The sequence below is a fragment of the Dryobates pubescens genome, chromosome 1 (genome assembly GCF_014839835.1).
Source record: "Dryobates pubescens isolate bDryPub1 chromosome 1, bDryPub1.pri, whole genome shotgun sequence".
Classification (NCBI taxonomy): domain Eukaryota; kingdom Metazoa; phylum Chordata; class Aves; order Piciformes; family Picidae; genus Dryobates; species Dryobates pubescens.
Window position 1 is genome coordinate 3,534,269 of NC_071612.1, and position 18,191 is coordinate 3,552,459.

An 18,191-nucleotide genomic window follows, 5' to 3' on the forward strand; every position below is an offset into this window, starting at 1 on the left:
TGTGATGGAGCTGGGGGAAGTTATACAGGGTGTGCTGCACTTCAGCTCTCTCCTCTCCCAGAAATGAGCAGTCACTACACAAAGCCTTAAAATCTGCAGATCAGTCTCATACCTTCTGGGTCAGGTTGGTCAGGGCTCTGATCTAGTTGCAAATGTCGCTGCTGACTGCAGGGGATTGAATTAGACCTTTAAATGTCTGTTTCAATCCAAACCATTCCATAATTCTATTTTATTAGAATAAGCCCAGACAAAACATACTGTTCCATGTATCCTGCTTTGAAATGTTCCTGCTCTGAGGTCACTGAAAAATTAGGCTGCAACCCCACCCCAGGCTGGGCTGGACAGGCAGAGTAGGAGTTGGACTGGATGGCTTTTAGAGATCCTTTCCAACCCAGCCAAGGCAGCCAGGCAGGAATGCATTCTGCACCTACAGAGATGCTCTGAAAAAGGAAGAAACACAGGCAGCAACGGGGTGAAGCAGCTTTTCAGTGAAGGTTTAGCCACATCAAATAAGGATGGGGCCTCAGTGAAGCCACCAGAGCCTTGAGCATGGCAAAACCAACACTTAAGTGTTGTTAAATAAGGCTTATAAATCTTCAGAGCTTCCACAGTTCCAGTGAGTGAGACTGCTGGTATTTCCCACTGGGTGACTGACTGACTTCTCTGTGTTTCCAGCTTATTAACAGATGGTAAAAGTCCAAAAGTGATGACATTTCACTGTAATACTGAAGAACAGGATGAAATGTTTGAACATTGGAAGTAATGCTCTGCCCCCAGAATGATACCAGTAATGCCAGGTTGGTATTAAAAGCAAAACTATCAAATATAGGCATATTGGACTTACAGTTTCTCCTTAAACTTTTGCTGGGGGATTTGTCAGCTGGGTGTCAGCAGAGGTTGGGGGCTGTGGTGAGCTGGGATCTGCACCTGATGGTGGCAGCAGCAGCTTTATTCTCACTCCAGTGAAGCACATGATTGTAGGACTTTTCCCTCTCCATTATCTTGCTGAGGAAAGTGTAAATCTCATTATCCCAGAATGGGAAGAGGAATAATAAAAAACTAAACCAAAACAACCACAAAAAACCCCAAAGCACAAAAAGCAAAAAAACCTTGGAGATGCCCTTGATGCCTTCCTGGAAGGTGAGCACCACTTAGCACAGCCCTGCTTGTTTCTGCATTTGCACTGAATGTGTTTTTGCGGGTGAAGAATGCATTAAAAGAAGACCTGAAACCTTCCTGCTAAAGAGAAATAGCTAAAAACAGAAGGGGGAGGGGAGGGAATTTAAATGTTCAAGAGCATTTCTTTCACTGAGTTACTCCTGAATAACACAGAATCCATGCCAGAGTGGGAAGCCATGGATTATTCTCTGCGAGTAACTTGTTTCATACTTAAGCACTGCCTGCACTCTCCAAATTTCTGTTAAATAACTTTTTGCCTTAAAAAAAAAAGCTACCTAACTGGATGCTTGCAGAAATACTAGGTGTCATGGATTGATCTGCTGACCCTCATTCAGACCTCAGTAGTGGTACATGTGCTCCTTCAGTTATCTGATGGGTACATCACGCAGGTCCTGCCTGGTTAACCTCTCCCCATTGCTCCCTGGGATAGGACAAGGAGCAATGGATGTGAGCTGCAGCACAGGAGGTTCCACCTCAACCCAAGGGGGAACTTCTTTACTGTGAGGGTCACAGAGCACTGGAACAGGCTCTCCAGAGAGGTTGTGGAGTCTCCTTCTCTGGAGATTTTCAAGGCCTGTCTGGATGTGTTCCTCTGTGATGTGAGCTAGATTGTATGGTCCTGCTCTGGCAGGGGGGGTGGACTCAATGATCTCTTTGGGTGCCTTCAAATCCCTGACATCCTGTGAGCCTGTGACAGGCTAAGTAGGATTGAAGAAATTAAAGAATATGGAATATTGTGGGGAGAAAGACAAGATGACCATTATAACACTCAGTCTTTTCCTCTTTTCCTTGGAAAACAACACAAAGAACATCTGATATATCTGTATATAGTAATTCTATTCATGCAGACTTCTAGTGTAAGTGGAGTTTTCCCTAACTTAAGGATAAGAAGGAAAGAATATTATTGGGTTTCAAGGTGCCTAGATACGTATAAAATCACCTTTATTCTGCTAATCTTTAATGAAGAGGTGCAGAAATTCCCCTTGTTAATCTTTACAGATGGATTCTACCACCTCTAACTGGATCAGCTCCTTTCACCTCTTCTCATACCTGGTAGGTTATCTCCCATTTCATGGCTAAGCACATTTTAATACTGGATAATGTTATTTTTTGGTGGGTATTTCACGTGCCACTTAGCTTCAAGCTCTGTGTGCTTGGGAGGTGATGTGATGTTAAGTGACACGCAGTATATAAAGGATGTTATAGATGCTCACATTATAGAGGACGATAGTTTGAACCAGGAGATGATCATACCATGAAATAAATGAGGCATTTGAATTCAGGGTGTCTGCAGTTCAGGTTCATCCTTGCTTTGGTGGAGATCATATTGAGCTGGTTTGTTGTTCTGGTAGTCCCAGGAAAGCCAAGGGCAGCTTGACTTTGGTACGAAGCCAAGCAAAACCAGCACAGACCATAAGCTAGAGAGGACTACAAATGACAAAACAGATTCCTAGCAAAGAAATGGCATCAGGAAGGGAAAGGAAAAAAAACCAAAACCAAAACACAACACAACCCACAAAAGCACACAGCAAAATGAAAGAGAAACTTGCCGATTACAGCTAAGGCGTTTGGAGATTACATCAAGTCAAACTTTTATTAGCAAAGTCGTATTTCATGTAAAATGAAAACCTCTTTTAAAACCATACGTGCACATATGCATGATACAAACAGCAGCTACAGCACAACAACTTCCTCTACCCTGTAATCAATGCACACTAACATTTAGCTCGAAAAGGAACATTGGAACGGTGACACCACATTTGCTTTGATCTTTTCTCATGAAATTACAAAGTAGCTTGTTCAAAGTGATAACAACAACAACAATAATAATAATAAAAAAGGAAAAGGAAAAGAAAAAGAAAAGAACCAGACAGTATGCTTTGGCTCAAACCCACCCATTGGTTCCTGCCTGAAAAGTCAACAGATCAGTGCAGATCGCTTGAGACGCTGACATGGAAGATACAGAGCTGCAATGTAAACATGTACTGGTACTCCCACAGCATCTAGATGCCTGATTCTGAGACACTAAGCACTAACAGAGAGGCAGCTGAGGGCTTGATCCACTGGCAAACAAAGGAAATCCTCTTGCCATGGAGCATTTCCTTTCTTTACATCTCCAGGTATGCAAAACAGTCAAGATTTCCCGCTCAAAAAATCGTGATGAATTTTCCCTTCAGAAGCACAGAAGGATCGGTGAACATTATTCTAACTTGAGTTTACCTAACTGCTATGGAATCACTGTTAAAAACCCCATCTATTTTCAGATGGAAAGATTGTGCTAGCATTTGTTTTCATCTCAAAGACAATATTGGCCTGAAAAACTTTTCTTGGAACCTCTCGTGACTCGGATCTGACACATGCAGTCAATGGAAGTGGTTACCAGAGAAAGAGCTGCTCATGATAACTTCAGCAATAAGAACACAACAGAACCAATATCATAAATCATTAAAGGAAATGCTAATCAGCTCAAAGTTAAACTCAAGTTACAAAGAAGGCTTTTTAATTCATTATACATACACACACATATTTTGATCCAGAGGGGAAAGTCACTTTTCGGACTTGGATCCTAATTCTGCTCATCCGAAAGATCCAGCCTTAGAAGGGCTTTGATAGTCAGCCCTGGACTATTGTCCTTGCTGAAGAGCAGAGTCAAGCACAAGCAAGGATTTCTTGAGACTGGGTCACCAAAATTTGCCTGAGAATGATGCCAGGGCCGTCCTCACAGGCCCCTGATTGTTCAATTACACCATGTATTATTTTTTCTTTAAATACAAACTTAGGTCTGAGATTACAACCCATACCAAAGCTGCTCTGTGAACACAAGCAGCTCACTTGCATGGGAGCTGGAATGCAGCACTTGTTCCCAGCAGCTAGGAAAAGCTGATTGAACGTGCTTATCTTCTACACAGTCCTGCAAAACTTTCTGAGGAGCACCCACACCTCTCTGGAACAAGAGGAGGCTTAAATCTGCAAGCCTTGGGCTTGGAAAATGCCTTTTTCCTTGCTGGATGAAACTGCATCCCAGCTTGACTGAGATATCAAATCTGAAAGTGTCATTTCCCCTCTCACAGTTGTACTGCCAGCAAAATCCAATGCTTATCATAACCAACTTGTAACCAAATTAAGAGCCATGGCACTGGGTTGTTAATAATCCCCTATCCATTTGGTATGTCCTTATCCCATCCATCCCTCTGCATGCTTACACAGCTGGCCAGCCCTAACTCTCTCCTCCTCCCAGCAGGCAGGCTGGAATTCCCTGCCAGGTTATTAATGAATGAAATCACCACAGATTTCCATCAACTGATTTTAATAAACACTCCTGGGCAGAGAAAAAGAGGAAAAAAAAAAACCCACAACAAACAAACCACCAAAACCAACAACCATAATTATTGGATTTAATGTACTATTTATTGGGTCTAAAGTACTAATTATTGGATTTAAGGTACTATTTATTGGATATAAAGTATTAATTATTGGATTTAAAGTACTAATTATTGGATTTAAAGTACTAATTATTGGATTTAAGGTACTATTTATTGGATATAAAGCACTATTCATTGGATTTAAAGTACTGTTTATTGGATTTAAGGTACTACTTATTGGATTTAAAGTGCTGTGTATTGGATTTAATGTGTTATTTATTGGATTTGATGTATTATTTCAGCTGGGGAGAGTTTTTACACAGCCTATGTGGTCACAAATCCTCTCAACCCCCAACAAAAAATAGTAAACAATAGTAGCCCATCTCCTGACAATGACAAAATAACTGCTCAGGAACAATCTAAGCTGGCTCTGTTAGCTTGCTTCTTAACTTTGATGACTGGACTCGATCTTGGAGCTCTTTTCCAACCCAAATGATTCTGTGGTTCTACTTTTGAAAGCCAATCTCTGAGGTATAAAAGAAAGAATCATTAGTGTCCTGCACTTCCAGAGGTACACTGTATGAGTGGTAGCCTAACAATAGAAAATAAAACCCCAGTGGGGAAAAAGAGAGAGAGAAAAAAAAAGGATTGGGAAAAGATAAAACAAAGCTCAAGTGAGTGATTCCCCAGGAGTTTTTAGCCCTTTGTTTCTTATTCACTGGGCATCTTCCTCAAAAGTCTGCGCTGGCTGCACAGATTCCACCGCACATCTTCTTTGTCGCTGGATGGTTTTGTAGACCCTGAGGCACCACAGAACACCAACATTAAGATTTAAGGGTCTGAATTAAAATTTTAATAGAAGCAGCACTCACACCGGGGCACAGATGAGTAGCACATCACAGGGCTGTCACAAACATCTCTTAGCAGGCAGCGAGCAAGCGGCAGCGCAGGGGATTTCTATTCATTACTCGATAATTGGAGACTCACTAATACGGTCTGAAATTTGTGTCTGCTTAGCAGAGGCATTTGCTGGGACAAGGAGGTTTGTTGATCTGCAGTGACCCAAAGCACTGGACAATGGGTGGCTGGGAGCGTGGATGGGTGACATCCAGACTCACCCATGTCTCTCTGTGGTAGTTTAGGCTGGGGGCCTCCTGCTACTGCTACATCAGTTACACCCCCGGCGTCCAAAGTGCCCAACCCAGTAAGGTGGACACGGGGAACAGCCTATTTCTACCCATAAATCCTGCATCCTATAAATCCATCTGCAAAGTCATTCTCTTCCTCTTTCTTCCCTCTCTGCTCCCATGGGAGATGCTCCCTATGGGGTAACAGTGGGGGAGTATCTCAAGGTCCCTTAGGCCTGATGCCAGGAGAAGAAGGGGGGAACCAGTCTCAGACTTGGCTAGCCTGGGACTAGCCTAGGCAGGGGAGGCAGGGAAGAGTGAGCCCTGGGGGGTTTGGGTATACCCTCAGGTGGGGAGAAGGGAAATGTTGGGCACCTTTGGGTGTGCTATAGGGGACTCTACGCTTTGGGGTATCTTTGTCGCTGTGCTTCTAGTTTCTGTAAAACACTAAATGCTTTTCCATTTAAACTTTCCATCACTGCTGGAATCCATTTGTGTGAGTGTCATTCTTTTGCCCCTGTCAGGGGCAAGAGAAGATCTGTCTGGCCTCAAACCAGGATACTGTCTGTCCCAATCTCTGCCCTGGTCAGTGAGCCAAGGCTGGAAGAGCTCTGCCAGGCTCTGGTCCATCCTATACCAGCTCTCAGCATGGAGAGTCTTTAGGGTAGTCCATCTCAATTTTGTTCCTGTTTCAAAAAGCCTTAATCTTGTGCTAGTGTGGATCATTCCTAAAGGAAATTCACTAAAAGCAGCCTGAAGCTGGCAACAAAAATTGTCACTAGCTTCATAATTTGTGAGACTTGATCTAGTTTGGGCTGCAGCAGACAAGAGTCAGCAGATAGAGATCCTGCTGGGAAATGTCTCTGTTAATGAGATGCCAATTTTCTCATTTGTTTAATTATTCACTCTCATCTTTTTTAAATGCAGATTTTGTAATATTTTTTTCCCCCAAAATGGGAATGACTTTGAATTTTTTTTTCCCAGCATTTGAACTGAGTGAAGTACAGGAAATAAAACTTTATAAATAATAAAAAGTGAACAGCTTGGGTCAGTGACATACAGGGGGATGACTTTTGACTCAGGGCAGGTTGCTCCTCATCTTTTAATGCACATTTCATCACTAGGGGTTTTGGGCTGGGGGTCTGGGGGCTTGTTTTTACCCAAAGAGAGGCTAGGTAAAGGTTAAAGAGCAAAAAAGAGGAACAGGTACACAGAAGCATCAAAGGCCACTTACTGCTTCCAGAATTGGATGGGCACTGGGGAGCAGCCCAAGTTAAGGAATGCTGTTTGTGAACTGTGGCCTCCCTACAGGCAACAAATTTCATTCTTGTGGGCAACTAATTAGTCTTAACAGTGGCCATTACTGGAAACTCATAGCCATGGGAGTAATTCTTGCTTCCTCTCTTCTGGTTTTTTTTTCCACTGAAGTAATGGAGATCATATAGGAGCCATTGGGGATATTTGCCTCATTACTATCACGATGCAAAAATGGCTTTGAGGATCTATTCCTCCTATTAAAACATTAGAATTGAAGCGACAGCCATTGTGCAAGAAGAAATGAAGCCACACTGATATCCTACGCACAGAAGCATATTAAGAAGAAGAAAAAAAAAAAAGAAATAAAAATGCTCTTAACAGACATTCAGAAGATTCCAGTACAAAAAGACCAAAAAAATGTGCTGTACAGCTTTGCTGAGTTAGTGGTGGAGAGGCAAAGAAAAGACCCAGATTTAAACCAGCGCTCGGTAAACAAAATAGAAAAGAAACTACACCATAATATTTTCTCTTTGCTTTTGCTTTTTTGCTTCTTTAACAATGAACAGCTTGAAGATAAACCATCTCTCCTAAGTCAGGTAGGTCTGTTTAATGTGGGGATTTGAATGCTAGTGAGGTTTCTGTGACTGGTGTACACATAACTCCCTCTGTAAAACTAACTTTGCTGGTCCAAACTGATACTGAGAAGCGACTCTATCCGTTCCTACACAGCTAAACAGACTCATGCTAGCCACAGGCCTCCTTTCAAAAGAAAACAAGGCTGATTGTTTTGTTTTTTTAAACTTGTGTCAATATTAATAACCATATGTACAAGGTCTCCATGATAATGGATGCTAGCACACAAATATACAGATATGAGACAGACAACAAGCAGTTTGCTTTTCCGCTTAGAAACGCAGCTCGGAGAGGCCGGGGAAAAGAAATTCGAATGCTTTCCAGTGATGGTGGGATGGGAACCCTGTTTTGCCTTGCCACAGGAAAGATACTGCAGCTTAACATATGTAAGGAAATAGTGCCAGCTACTGGACAGAAGATCCAGGCACAAGGCTGGAGCTTTGTCTTTTGAGAGCAATTTTTCTCCGGTGGATTAAGTTCCATCTCTAACCGTTGGTCATTGCAGTCAGCTCTAACCACTAAAATCGTTTTAGAGGATCATAAGGGAAGGACTTTCTTTATGAAAACACAATAATATACAATATATAGAATCTATTTCTCCAGTATTATTAATTATCCTTTTTTTTTCCTCAGTAGAATGCTTGGTGTCAATTTGCAGAATAACCTCTTCTTTTTGTTTGCTTTTTGCCTTTTCCTGGTGTTGGTCTTGTACAACCTCTACAAAGCTGAGGCCACAGTATGTGAGGGAATAGGACGTATAAATGCATGTACAGAGCGACAACAGCCATACAGGGGGTAGAAAAAACCCAAAACCACTCCACAGAGAAACATATTCCAAAGCTAAGAAACACACAGAGTAGCAGGTAAATACATGGATGTAACACTGAGAAATTCTGGTTTGGTAAGAATTGAGTAAGACATTTTGTATAGCAAAGAATCAATTGGTTTCCAGTAGAAGAACACAGCAAGAAATTGGGATGGAAAAAAATCATCTTTTAGTGGCAGTGACTTGGGTTTGTATTACCTGGACATCAGGTTCCTGACTGGCTCAATTGGCAACCTGCTTCCAATCACATGTGGTAACCATGGAGAACTAATCAAGATAAATATCACAATTAAACACAAATTGAACCATCCTTGCTCAGATTTTAGGCGTGGAGAGGAAAAGTTGCCGTAGAACTCCCAGTGCTTTCCACTGATCCTTTTTCCTTAGATCCAGAATAAGCTCCAATAAATGAACCATCTTCATTGAACATCCCATGCTCCCCTTCTCCATAATCTACCAGACTATCAGCACTTTCAGTGGCTTTAATGTCCCCGTTAATGGACCGGAGGCTGCCTTTCAGCGGCTTTTCATCGCTGTCACTACAAAACAAAGAAAAGCCTTTCCAAAAATCTAGCTTTTAACTGCAAGGAGGGAAACTGCTCTGTTAGTGGGAAGGAAAAGCAGCAGGAAGGAAAACATTTCTGTGTGGGTTATATACATTGAAAGCGATCCGACCCTACGAGACCTTCTTGGTCTGGGGCACCTCAAGCAGGTCACGCACACTGACCTGAATTCCCCACGGACAGGGTTTGGTGGTTGTTACAGCAAAGGGATGGGTTGCAAAAGGAAATATCAATTAAAATTGCATGTGTTTGGGTCTTTCCCAAGACAATAAGGGCTAGAAAGCGAAGGGGAAAGAACAGGAAATGCTGGAAAGGACTTGAGGGATCCATTCCAGCGATCAGTCAACTTTTCAGCTCCTTACAGAAAGAACCATTTTCATTTGACAAAGCAGTGGCTGATATTCAGGGCCTCTTTCCTTTTATGTTTCTTTTGAGGAGGGTGGGTGAATCAATGAAATTGTGGGATGAGGCATCAGCTGTGGTTTGCATCTCACTGCTCTGTTTGAGTTTAGATGACTGACAAAGGGGCTTTTCTTCCCTTTTTTCGTTTGTTCTGCTGTTATCTTACTGTGGAGTTCCTCTCTGCTGAAGGGGATGAGAAACAAAAGTCTGTCTCTGATTATATGCAATATAGTGGCAATTTCTTGAAAAAAAGACACCAAAACTTGGGGGAAATAAAAGGAAATTCTATTGACCATTCTTCATAGAATCATAGAATTGTTAGGGTTGGAAAGACCTCAGTTCCAACCCCCCTGCCATGGGCAGGGACACCTCATACTACATCAGGTTGCTCACAGCCACATCCAGACTGGCCTTAGAAATCTCCAGGGATGAGGCTTCCACCACCTCCCTGGGCAACCTGTGCCAGTGTCTCATCACCCTCATGGGGAAGAACTTCCTCCTAACATCCAACCTGAATCTACCCAGTTCTAGGTTTTTTCCATTCCCCCTAGTCTTATCACTCCCTGACACCCTAAAAAGTCCCTCCCCAGCTTTCTTGTAGCCCCCTTCAGATACTGGAAGTTCACAATTAAGTCTCCTCAGAGCCTTCTCGTCTCCAGACTGTACAGCCCCAACTCCCTCACTCTGTCCTCATAGCAGAGGTACTCCAGCCCTCTCCTACAGTTCCATTCTCCCAAATAGAACTGTAGGAGAAGAACCAAAGCAGCCTAACTTTTGATTGACCATAACATTTGGGAGGATTAAATATTTGGAAGGGTTATTTGGGATAGATTAAAAGATTACTCCCAAAGAAATGAACAGGCCTCTGAACCAGGGACATAATTGCTCAATTGGGGCCCTTGCCAATGCCAATTCAGTGTCAAAGTGCTTTGGCAATGCTACTTAAGGAAGGACAAAGAGATGCACCCAGATTTCACCTCTCCAACACACAATTAATGATATGCACAATCAAGACAATAAAAATATTTGCTGCTTTCCAGCACAGGGCATTTCTGTTTATAAAAAAAATAGCAAGTTTGGAGTTTGAAGGTGGGGGAAGGAAGGGGTCAAAGTTATTAACCTCAGGACTTTCTTACCTTTCTAAACATTTGTCCCGTTAGAAAGCATTAAGAATTAAATAAAGATGAAATTATGCAGAAAAAAAAAAATTTATAGTACAAATAATGTAATAATTGGGATTTTAACAGACATTTTATGCCCTTAAGGCCAAATACAATACTTCTCTTCAGCATGGTTCTTAGAAAGATGCATTTTCTTCATACCACAATTAGGTAACATCACTGCTTTTAAAAGCAGTCAAAGTGATTATTTCAGTTCTCCCACAGAAAATTCTGGAAGGAGGCTACTTTGGGGGGGCTTTTTTTGCCATCTCTTGACTGTATTTCAACCTTTTTGTTTTCTTTCACAGAATGAGCATTCCCCATATGACACAGTTTGGGCCTGACTGGGTTTCAGAAACCCACTGAAGCCGTACGAAAATCTTCCTGTTAACTTCAGCGGATGTTACAGCAGAAACCCAAATTAGCTTACATATATTTACATTATTCATACAATGCTAATGAAAACAGCAGAACACAAACAAAAACAAACAACAACAAAAAAGAACCCCAAAACAACAGGAACAACAGACAAGTGAAAAATAACCACTGATACATCAACATTAACAGACACCCCAAGGTGGATGGATTTAAGCATACTGGATACTGGACTTTATAGTCCTACTATCACCCACTCCTTTGAGGTTTGCTTTGGAAATGAAGAGCAGCATTAACTGCATGCTATAAAAATGTCCTAAGTAATGATGACATCTGGAAACCAAACAAAACCCCAACAAACACAAACGTTTGTTAAAGCAGGTCCTATTTACCTATATTCCCCAAAGATTTCATCTTTTATTGATTGAGCCTCGGGATCTGGATGCAAATCTTCTTTTTCTTTCACTGTACAAATAAAATAAAGCACAGATCTGTATGCCAGGTTCCACCGTGGACTTTTCTTTCCTCAGTGTAATGGGAAAACCTCCTGCCACCACTTACAGCCTAACCTGGAGGGCAGCAGCCTGGCCCACACATCTGCTGGATGCAACCAGCATGCTTCCATCAAGGGGTTGGGGCCATTTCTTCACTTAGAAGAGAGCAAGACTCATCTTCTGGAAAGGTTTGGGTTGGAAGGGACTTTTCAAGGTCATCTAGTCCAACCCCCCTGCAGTCAGCAGGGATGCCTGCAACTAGATAATGTCGTGCGGAGCATCGTACAACCTGATCTGGAATGTTTCCATGGGTGGGGCATCTACCACCCTCCTGAGCAACCAGGTTTAGACTTAAATATTTACACTTAAATCCTTCCTCATTGTTTTTAAAATTACAGAATGGTTTTCAGCAGAAATATTCTATTCTTAAGCAATTTGGCCACCCGTGGAAGGTCTCTCAGGTTCTGTGTCAAGTGGCAGTTATCAGGTGGAAGTAAGAGAACAGTCCTGCAAATTGAAGGCTCAGAGGTGTAGCTGGTGAAGGACCTTGACTCTAGGGCTGGATTAAATGCTGGAAGATTCAATGAGCGGTATCAAAAGTCTTGGTAAGATCTCTGCCCAGCAGACAGCATTTTCTCACCCAGAGAGCAGAGTTTCACTGGTATTCATTAGAATCCATTCTGCAGATATTTATCAAGAAGCTACAGCACCTAATTGGATGTTTCTGCTTGTGGTTCTGCAGCCTCCAGAGATAAAAGTCTGAGGAATGCTTGTTATTAACATGTGAACATAGCAAAAGGACAATAAATCCATTTACCTGAATATTTTCCTCCTTTATTTCTTCTGACAAAGCAAATAGTTAGCAGCAGCAGGGTGAGCAAAGCGATGGCACACATCAGTCCAATGAACCACCCCTGGGTGGAAATTCCATCGTAAATGCCAGCATAGGCTTTGTGGAACGGAACAGGAGTGAAAAGAAGAAGAAAATTAATCAGAGGGAAAGGGCATCACCCAACTAGAACACGAATACATAACATGTTCTTCACTGGATCCTAATTGAACCAGTCTATCACTACTTATTGTGTTCAACTGAGAGAAATGCAAGACAGGAACACGTCTGGAGCGTGACATTTTGAGGCTTCAACAGGAGCATGCAGCCGACAAGGCACAACGCAGACATTTTGGAAAGGTAATTCTGAGAGAGCAGTTGGCTCAAAGGATTAATGCCAAAGAGGAAAGCCGAGCAGAGGGTTGTGAAGCCTCTCATGCAAAAAGCAGTTTTGCGATAGAAATGGAGCTACAACTGCGCTATCCAGCACATGCAAACCACTGGATAGGCACAGGTGGAATGGGATTGTATCCCAAACACTTTCCCCCCTTCAAAAATCACATAGGAAGGGAATAAAACATTTGTAAAGGTGTGTCGTTGTTCCAGGCTGTTGTGCACCAAGTAAAGCACAGGATCAGCCAAGAACCACAGGTGGGTTTGTGCTCCCAGGGGGTACAACTTCAAAATGACAGAGCAAAACAAAAAGATGATTTTGGACCACTTTGACTGCACAACATCAGATGTCACCTCGACACGTATTTACATTCAAAAGGAATCTTTATCACCTTGAAGGGTTTCATGTCTCACCTCTCCCCCTTGTCTCAATAACATCTTCAAAAATGCTATTGTTATCAACCCAATTCTTAGTCACTAGACGAACTGTATAGTCAGTTCCAGGCTCAAGTGCCTCAATGGGGTGAAACTTTTGGGTGGGCTTTACTGCTTCTGCAATCTTGCCGATCCCTTTACCTACAGAATGTACATATTTAAGTCATATTGATTAATGGTCTTCCTTGAACAAAAGGTCTATGAAATGCACAGGTAGAAATCATGGAAATAACACATAAATGTGACCCCCAAGGAGTTTTAACATTTGTCATCAGGTAATCTGATTTTTCAAAAGCAGGCAGGAAAGTGGGGGGAATAAATTTAAAAAGGGGGAAAAAAAGAAAGAGAAGAAAAAAGGAAAAAGAAAAAAAAAAAGAAAGAAGGGGGGAGGAAGAAGGGGGGAGGAAGAAGGGGGGAGGAAGAAGGGGGGAGGAAGAAGGGGGGAGGAAGAAGGGGGGAGGAAGAAGGGGGGAGGAAGAAGGGGGGAGGAAGAAGGGGGGAGGAAGAAGGGGGGAGGAAGAAGGGGGGAGGAAGAAGGGGGGAGGAAGAAGGGGGGAGGAAAAGGAAGGGAAAAGGAAGGGAAAAGGAAGGGAAAAGGAAGGGAAAAGGAAGGGAAAGGAAGGGAAAGGAAGGGAAAGGAAGGGAAAGGAAGGGAAAGGAAGGGAAAGGAAGGGAAAGGAAGGGAAAGGAAGGGAAAGGAAGGGAAAGGAAGGGAAAGGAAGGGAAAGGAAGGGAAAGGAAGGGAAAGGAAGGGAAAGGAAGGGAAAGGAAGGGAAAGGAAGGGAAAGGAAGGGAAAGGAAGGGAAAAGAAGGGAAAAGAAGGGAAAAGAAGGGAAAAGGGAAAGGGAAAAGGAAAAATAAATAAAAAAAAAAGAAAAAGAAAAAAGGGGGGGAAAGAAAAAAGGGGAAAAAAAGAGAAAAATGATAAAAGGAAAACAATGAAAGAAAAAAGAAAAGAGGAAAAAAAGATAAGAGAAAAAGGGAAAAATAAAAGAAAAATAAAAAAGGGGGAAAAAATTAAGAAACAAAGAAAAAAAACCCCAAACACATTCCCCCTATTTGATTTTTAATATTCCATCAGATAAAACAAACAGCAGACTGAAGTAATCCTGATGTTTATGAAGGGGTTTGTACATTTCCCAGGATGAAAGTTACTGTTGATGGGGGATTATGGATCTGCTCTAACTAATGCTTGCTTAAAAACTATAAAAAAATTACAACTTGTAGATGGGGCTTGGCTTTGTGTGGCTAAGCTGGGGCTTGATGCTTCTCCCATTGAACTGAGCTCAGCAGGGAGGCCCAGGCAGCTTGTTATCTGGAAATGGATTCTTATGTGTCTTATGGAAAGAAAAAAAATTAACATCAGAATTTGTGCTCATTTCTCTCCTGACAGTGACTTTTCCATGGCCTTTTAAATTCCACAATGCCTTCACAAGGTGCTGTTCTACATGCAGCTGAAGACTGCCTTTACATTTATATTGAAGCATTTAAATGTTCCTGATGAACTTGCTATTTGATTAAGAGGGAGAAGGGAAATTTTAGTAGCTCTTGTTTTAGAGGTTTTTGGGTTTTTAACCTGCAAAACTCCTACTGCATCCAGTTCTGGAGCCCCTGTTACAAGAGGGGTCTGGATGTGCTGGAAGGTGTCCAGAGAAGGGCCATGAGGATGAGCAGAGGGCTGGAGCACCTCTGCTATGAGGACAGACTGAAGGAGTTGGGGCTGTTCAGTCTGGAGAAAAGAAGGCTCCAAGGTGACCTTATTGTGGCCTTCCAGTATCTGAAGGGGGCCTACAAGAAGGCCGGGGAGGGACTTCTCAAGATATTCAGGTAGTGATAGGACTAAGGGGAATGGAATGAAGCTGGAGGTGGGGAGATTCAGGCTGGATGTGAGGAGGAAGTTCTTCACCGTGAGAATGGTGAAGCCCTGGAATGGGTTGTCCAGGGAGGTGGCTGAGGCCCCATCCCTGGAGGTGTTTAAGACCAAGCTGGATGAGGCTCTGGCCAGTCTGATCTAGTGTGAGGTGTCCCTGCCCATGGCAGTGGCGTTGGAACTAGATGATCCTTGTGGTCCCTTCCAACCCTGACTGATTCTATGATACTATACTATGATACTGAAATTTCTGTCTGCAGTGAGATTGCAGGGCATTAAAGGAGCTTTTTTTACAATAGCATTTGTGGATGACAGGACAAAAAAAAGGACATTTATAGATGTTAGCCATCACTGCTGGAACAAGAAATGCCTGTTCATACAACAAATTCAGAACTGCTGGTTGACATGTGGGACGGCTTTAATCAACCACCAGGCACAACATGCTCGTGTGCCAGCCCTCGATGGCAGAGAGAGATTTGGAAGGGCTGCACTTAATAAATATAACTCCTTAATTGTGTTTGGTTGCCTCATTTGCCTGCTTTATGAAAAATCATCTCGACTGAGGACGGAGCACACAGTATAATTTGAAAACCACTTGACCAATTAGCACTGACAGTAAAACAATTCTAGTTAATACTTAAAGTAGTAAACAAGCAAAGCAAGGAGCTGTCAGAGATTAAGGCTTAGTTGACATCTGAAGGAAGGAAAAATAAGATTAAGACAAATCCAAGCACAACCAAAGCAGCAGTTCAGGATGAGTTTTCCAAGGCAGCTCTGCATGTATTACAACAAGCAGTTCAACTAGCAGCCCGCTGGGACCCAGAGAGAACACGGGCAGCTGACATACTGCTGATACTGAAGCACAGCTCATTAGCATAAATTAATCCATCTATCAGTAATTTTTGCTAAATGGAGTATGTGAAACTGAGCTGTAATTTTTAATCAAGCTGCAAATTAAGTGACAGGATACCACAGGTATCTTTTAATTACATGTTCTCAAAAGCGAGACCTCATGAAAAAAAAACCAGAGGAAGGTATTCACTGGAAACACTACCCATGAAGTTACAAGAACAAATGTGAACCTTCAACCCATTGTGTACTAAGCACCATGGAAGACAACGTGATAGCAGCGTGGTCCAACTGGGACACAACTCCTTGGGAGTCTCCTTGGGAAGCATTTCTTCTGAATTCCTGGTCAGCAAAAAGCTTAACCCTGAGCTCAGTGACAGCATAGCTGTCCTTTTGCTTAAACCAGCTTAACCAGTCCATACCTGTGAGCCACTCATTTCCAGCTTGTGCCAGCCTCTTCTTTTTTGAGTGGTCAGAAGCAGAAAGGGGGAACTGATATAGCTGGAAAAGAACCCTTTTCTACCAGGTTCTTGCTCAGCTGTACCAGCCCCTCCTGCTGCCCTGGCACACTGAGCAGCACAGGGCTGGGATGCTGGAATAAAGGCTTGAGCCCAACACCCCGTGGGACTGGAGATTTACCATCAGCTCTCCAGTCTAACATCCTCTATCCCAAAACACTAAACAAATAGATTTTTTTTTTCTTTAAAACTCAGTCCAGTGATGGGAGATTATGAGCTTTCTTTCCACAGGATTTCTTTCTGGTCAGTGTTACACACTCAAGAGAGCACCTGCAGAGGAGAAAGCTTTGCTAACGGGGGCAAAGTTGGGTGGCTGGACTAGAAAAAGCAGTGCAGCATCCTGAAAAATAAAAGCAAAGATATACAGATAAGGAAAAAAAAAAACCCAAGCTCAACATACTGAAAGGTCAGTGAGCTGCAGAAATTAGCTTCAGAAAATTGAAAGCAGTTGGGTTAGGTTTTTAATCTACAATAAGGGAGAAGAAGCATTAGTAATAAAGGCATATCACCAGCACTTCTCAGCTTCCCCCACTATTTATCAACCATACCATGGGACTTGCATGAACATTAAACACTGAACTGCAATCTTACAATATTCCTACTGGGCTTCAAGATTTATGAGAACAACAGAACACACTTTTTTTAAAGAAAAAAAAATAAATAAATTGATAGTAGCTTATGGTATAAAGAGAAAAAAAAACCAACCCAACAACCCACCACAATACAACCTGCCCCCAAAGACTTACAAGAGAGCTCCTTCTCCAATAGTTAGCACATCTGTTAGAAAACAGACTCAGAGGGGAACAAAAAAGAAAGGAAAGAAAAAAAGCTGGCAGTCTAATAGCTGAGTCTTAATTGTGGGCAACATCTTAACTTATTACCATACCTGTCTAGATACATCTGCTGCAATAAATGCAGAGTGGAACTTTCATGACTTGGTTTTGTTTCACCACCCTCCCCCTCTTTTCCCTGCTCTGTGGCTATTAGAAATGTACAAACAGGCACCACAAAGTCTCCTTCAGCTTCTGGGTTTTTTCTTAGTGCAGGTGAATCATGCTGGATTTGGACTATTTTAAGTTAAAGTCATATATGTAAAGTCTACTGAGAAGAATCTAGAGGTGAGTTGTGGCTCTGAGCAACCTGATCCACTGTGCCTGCCCATGGCAAGGGGGTTGGAACTAGATGATCCTTGAGGTGCCTTCCGATCCTAGCAATTCTATGATCAGCTGTAGGTACTGATTGTCATTTGTAAGAGGAATCTGAGTTGAAAGAAGGAGTCAAATTATGGCTTGGTCAGCTCCTGCTGCTTCTTTTTAGCTTTCCGTGTTGGCTACACTGGGTCAATGGAAAAGGAAAGAGCCAAAAAATCCCAGCAAAGACAAACAGTTCATCACAAATTTGCTTTGAGTACTCCAAGATTGAGATATTTAGCACTTTCTGTTGAATACACCTGTTTTTCTTGCTCAAAATATTAGGAGCTTGAAGCAATGATACAGCACATATGCCTTTTCCTGGTCCAGCCTGTTTGAGGTCAGCAATAGGGTTTGATGGGCTCCGGGTGCTCTGGTCATAAAAGAGGCAGCACCAGACTAGAGTGGCACAAATAACACCAGAAAACCCCACAACCTAACAACAACAAAAAACCCCAAACCTTTTTAACCAAGATTTCATCACATTCTCTTGACTGTGAGCAAACAGGGCATATCTGGGGGGGTGGGGGTGCTGCTGGTTACATATGGATAAGTAAGCTGCATTTTTCCTTTCCCCCCCTGTGCCTATGGCAAAAGAGAACTAAACCCATCCATTATGTAACAAATGGCTCCTCTCCTCATCTTCTGATGTGTCATGAAGGTTAGCACCCTCCAGCTAGGATTTTACGAAAAGCCTGTGGGAGTTTCATACCAATTGCCACTGAGATA

General features: G+C 42.4%; 1 protein-coding gene across 1 annotated transcript in view; it reads right to left on the reverse strand.

The window, feature by feature from the left end:
* Nucleotides 1–8,277: 8,277 nt before the first annotated feature.
* The window catches only part of CHL1 (cell adhesion molecule L1 like), a 181,265-nt gene continuing 171,351 nt past the window's right edge, over nucleotides 8,278–18,191 (reverse strand). Inside the window, exons 25-28 of the mRNA XM_054180025.1 lie at nucleotides 13,015–13,176; nucleotides 12,196–12,327; nucleotides 11,277–11,349; nucleotides 8,278–8,923 (exon numbers count right to left, since the gene is read on the reverse strand). Of these exons, the coding sequence (XP_054036000.1) occupies nucleotides 8,707–8,923; nucleotides 11,277–11,349; nucleotides 12,196–12,327; nucleotides 13,015–13,176 (584 nt within the window). The 3' untranslated portion in view covers nucleotides 8,278–8,706. The remainder of the gene's footprint in view (nucleotides 8,924–11,276; nucleotides 11,350–12,195; nucleotides 12,328–13,014; nucleotides 13,177–18,191) is intronic.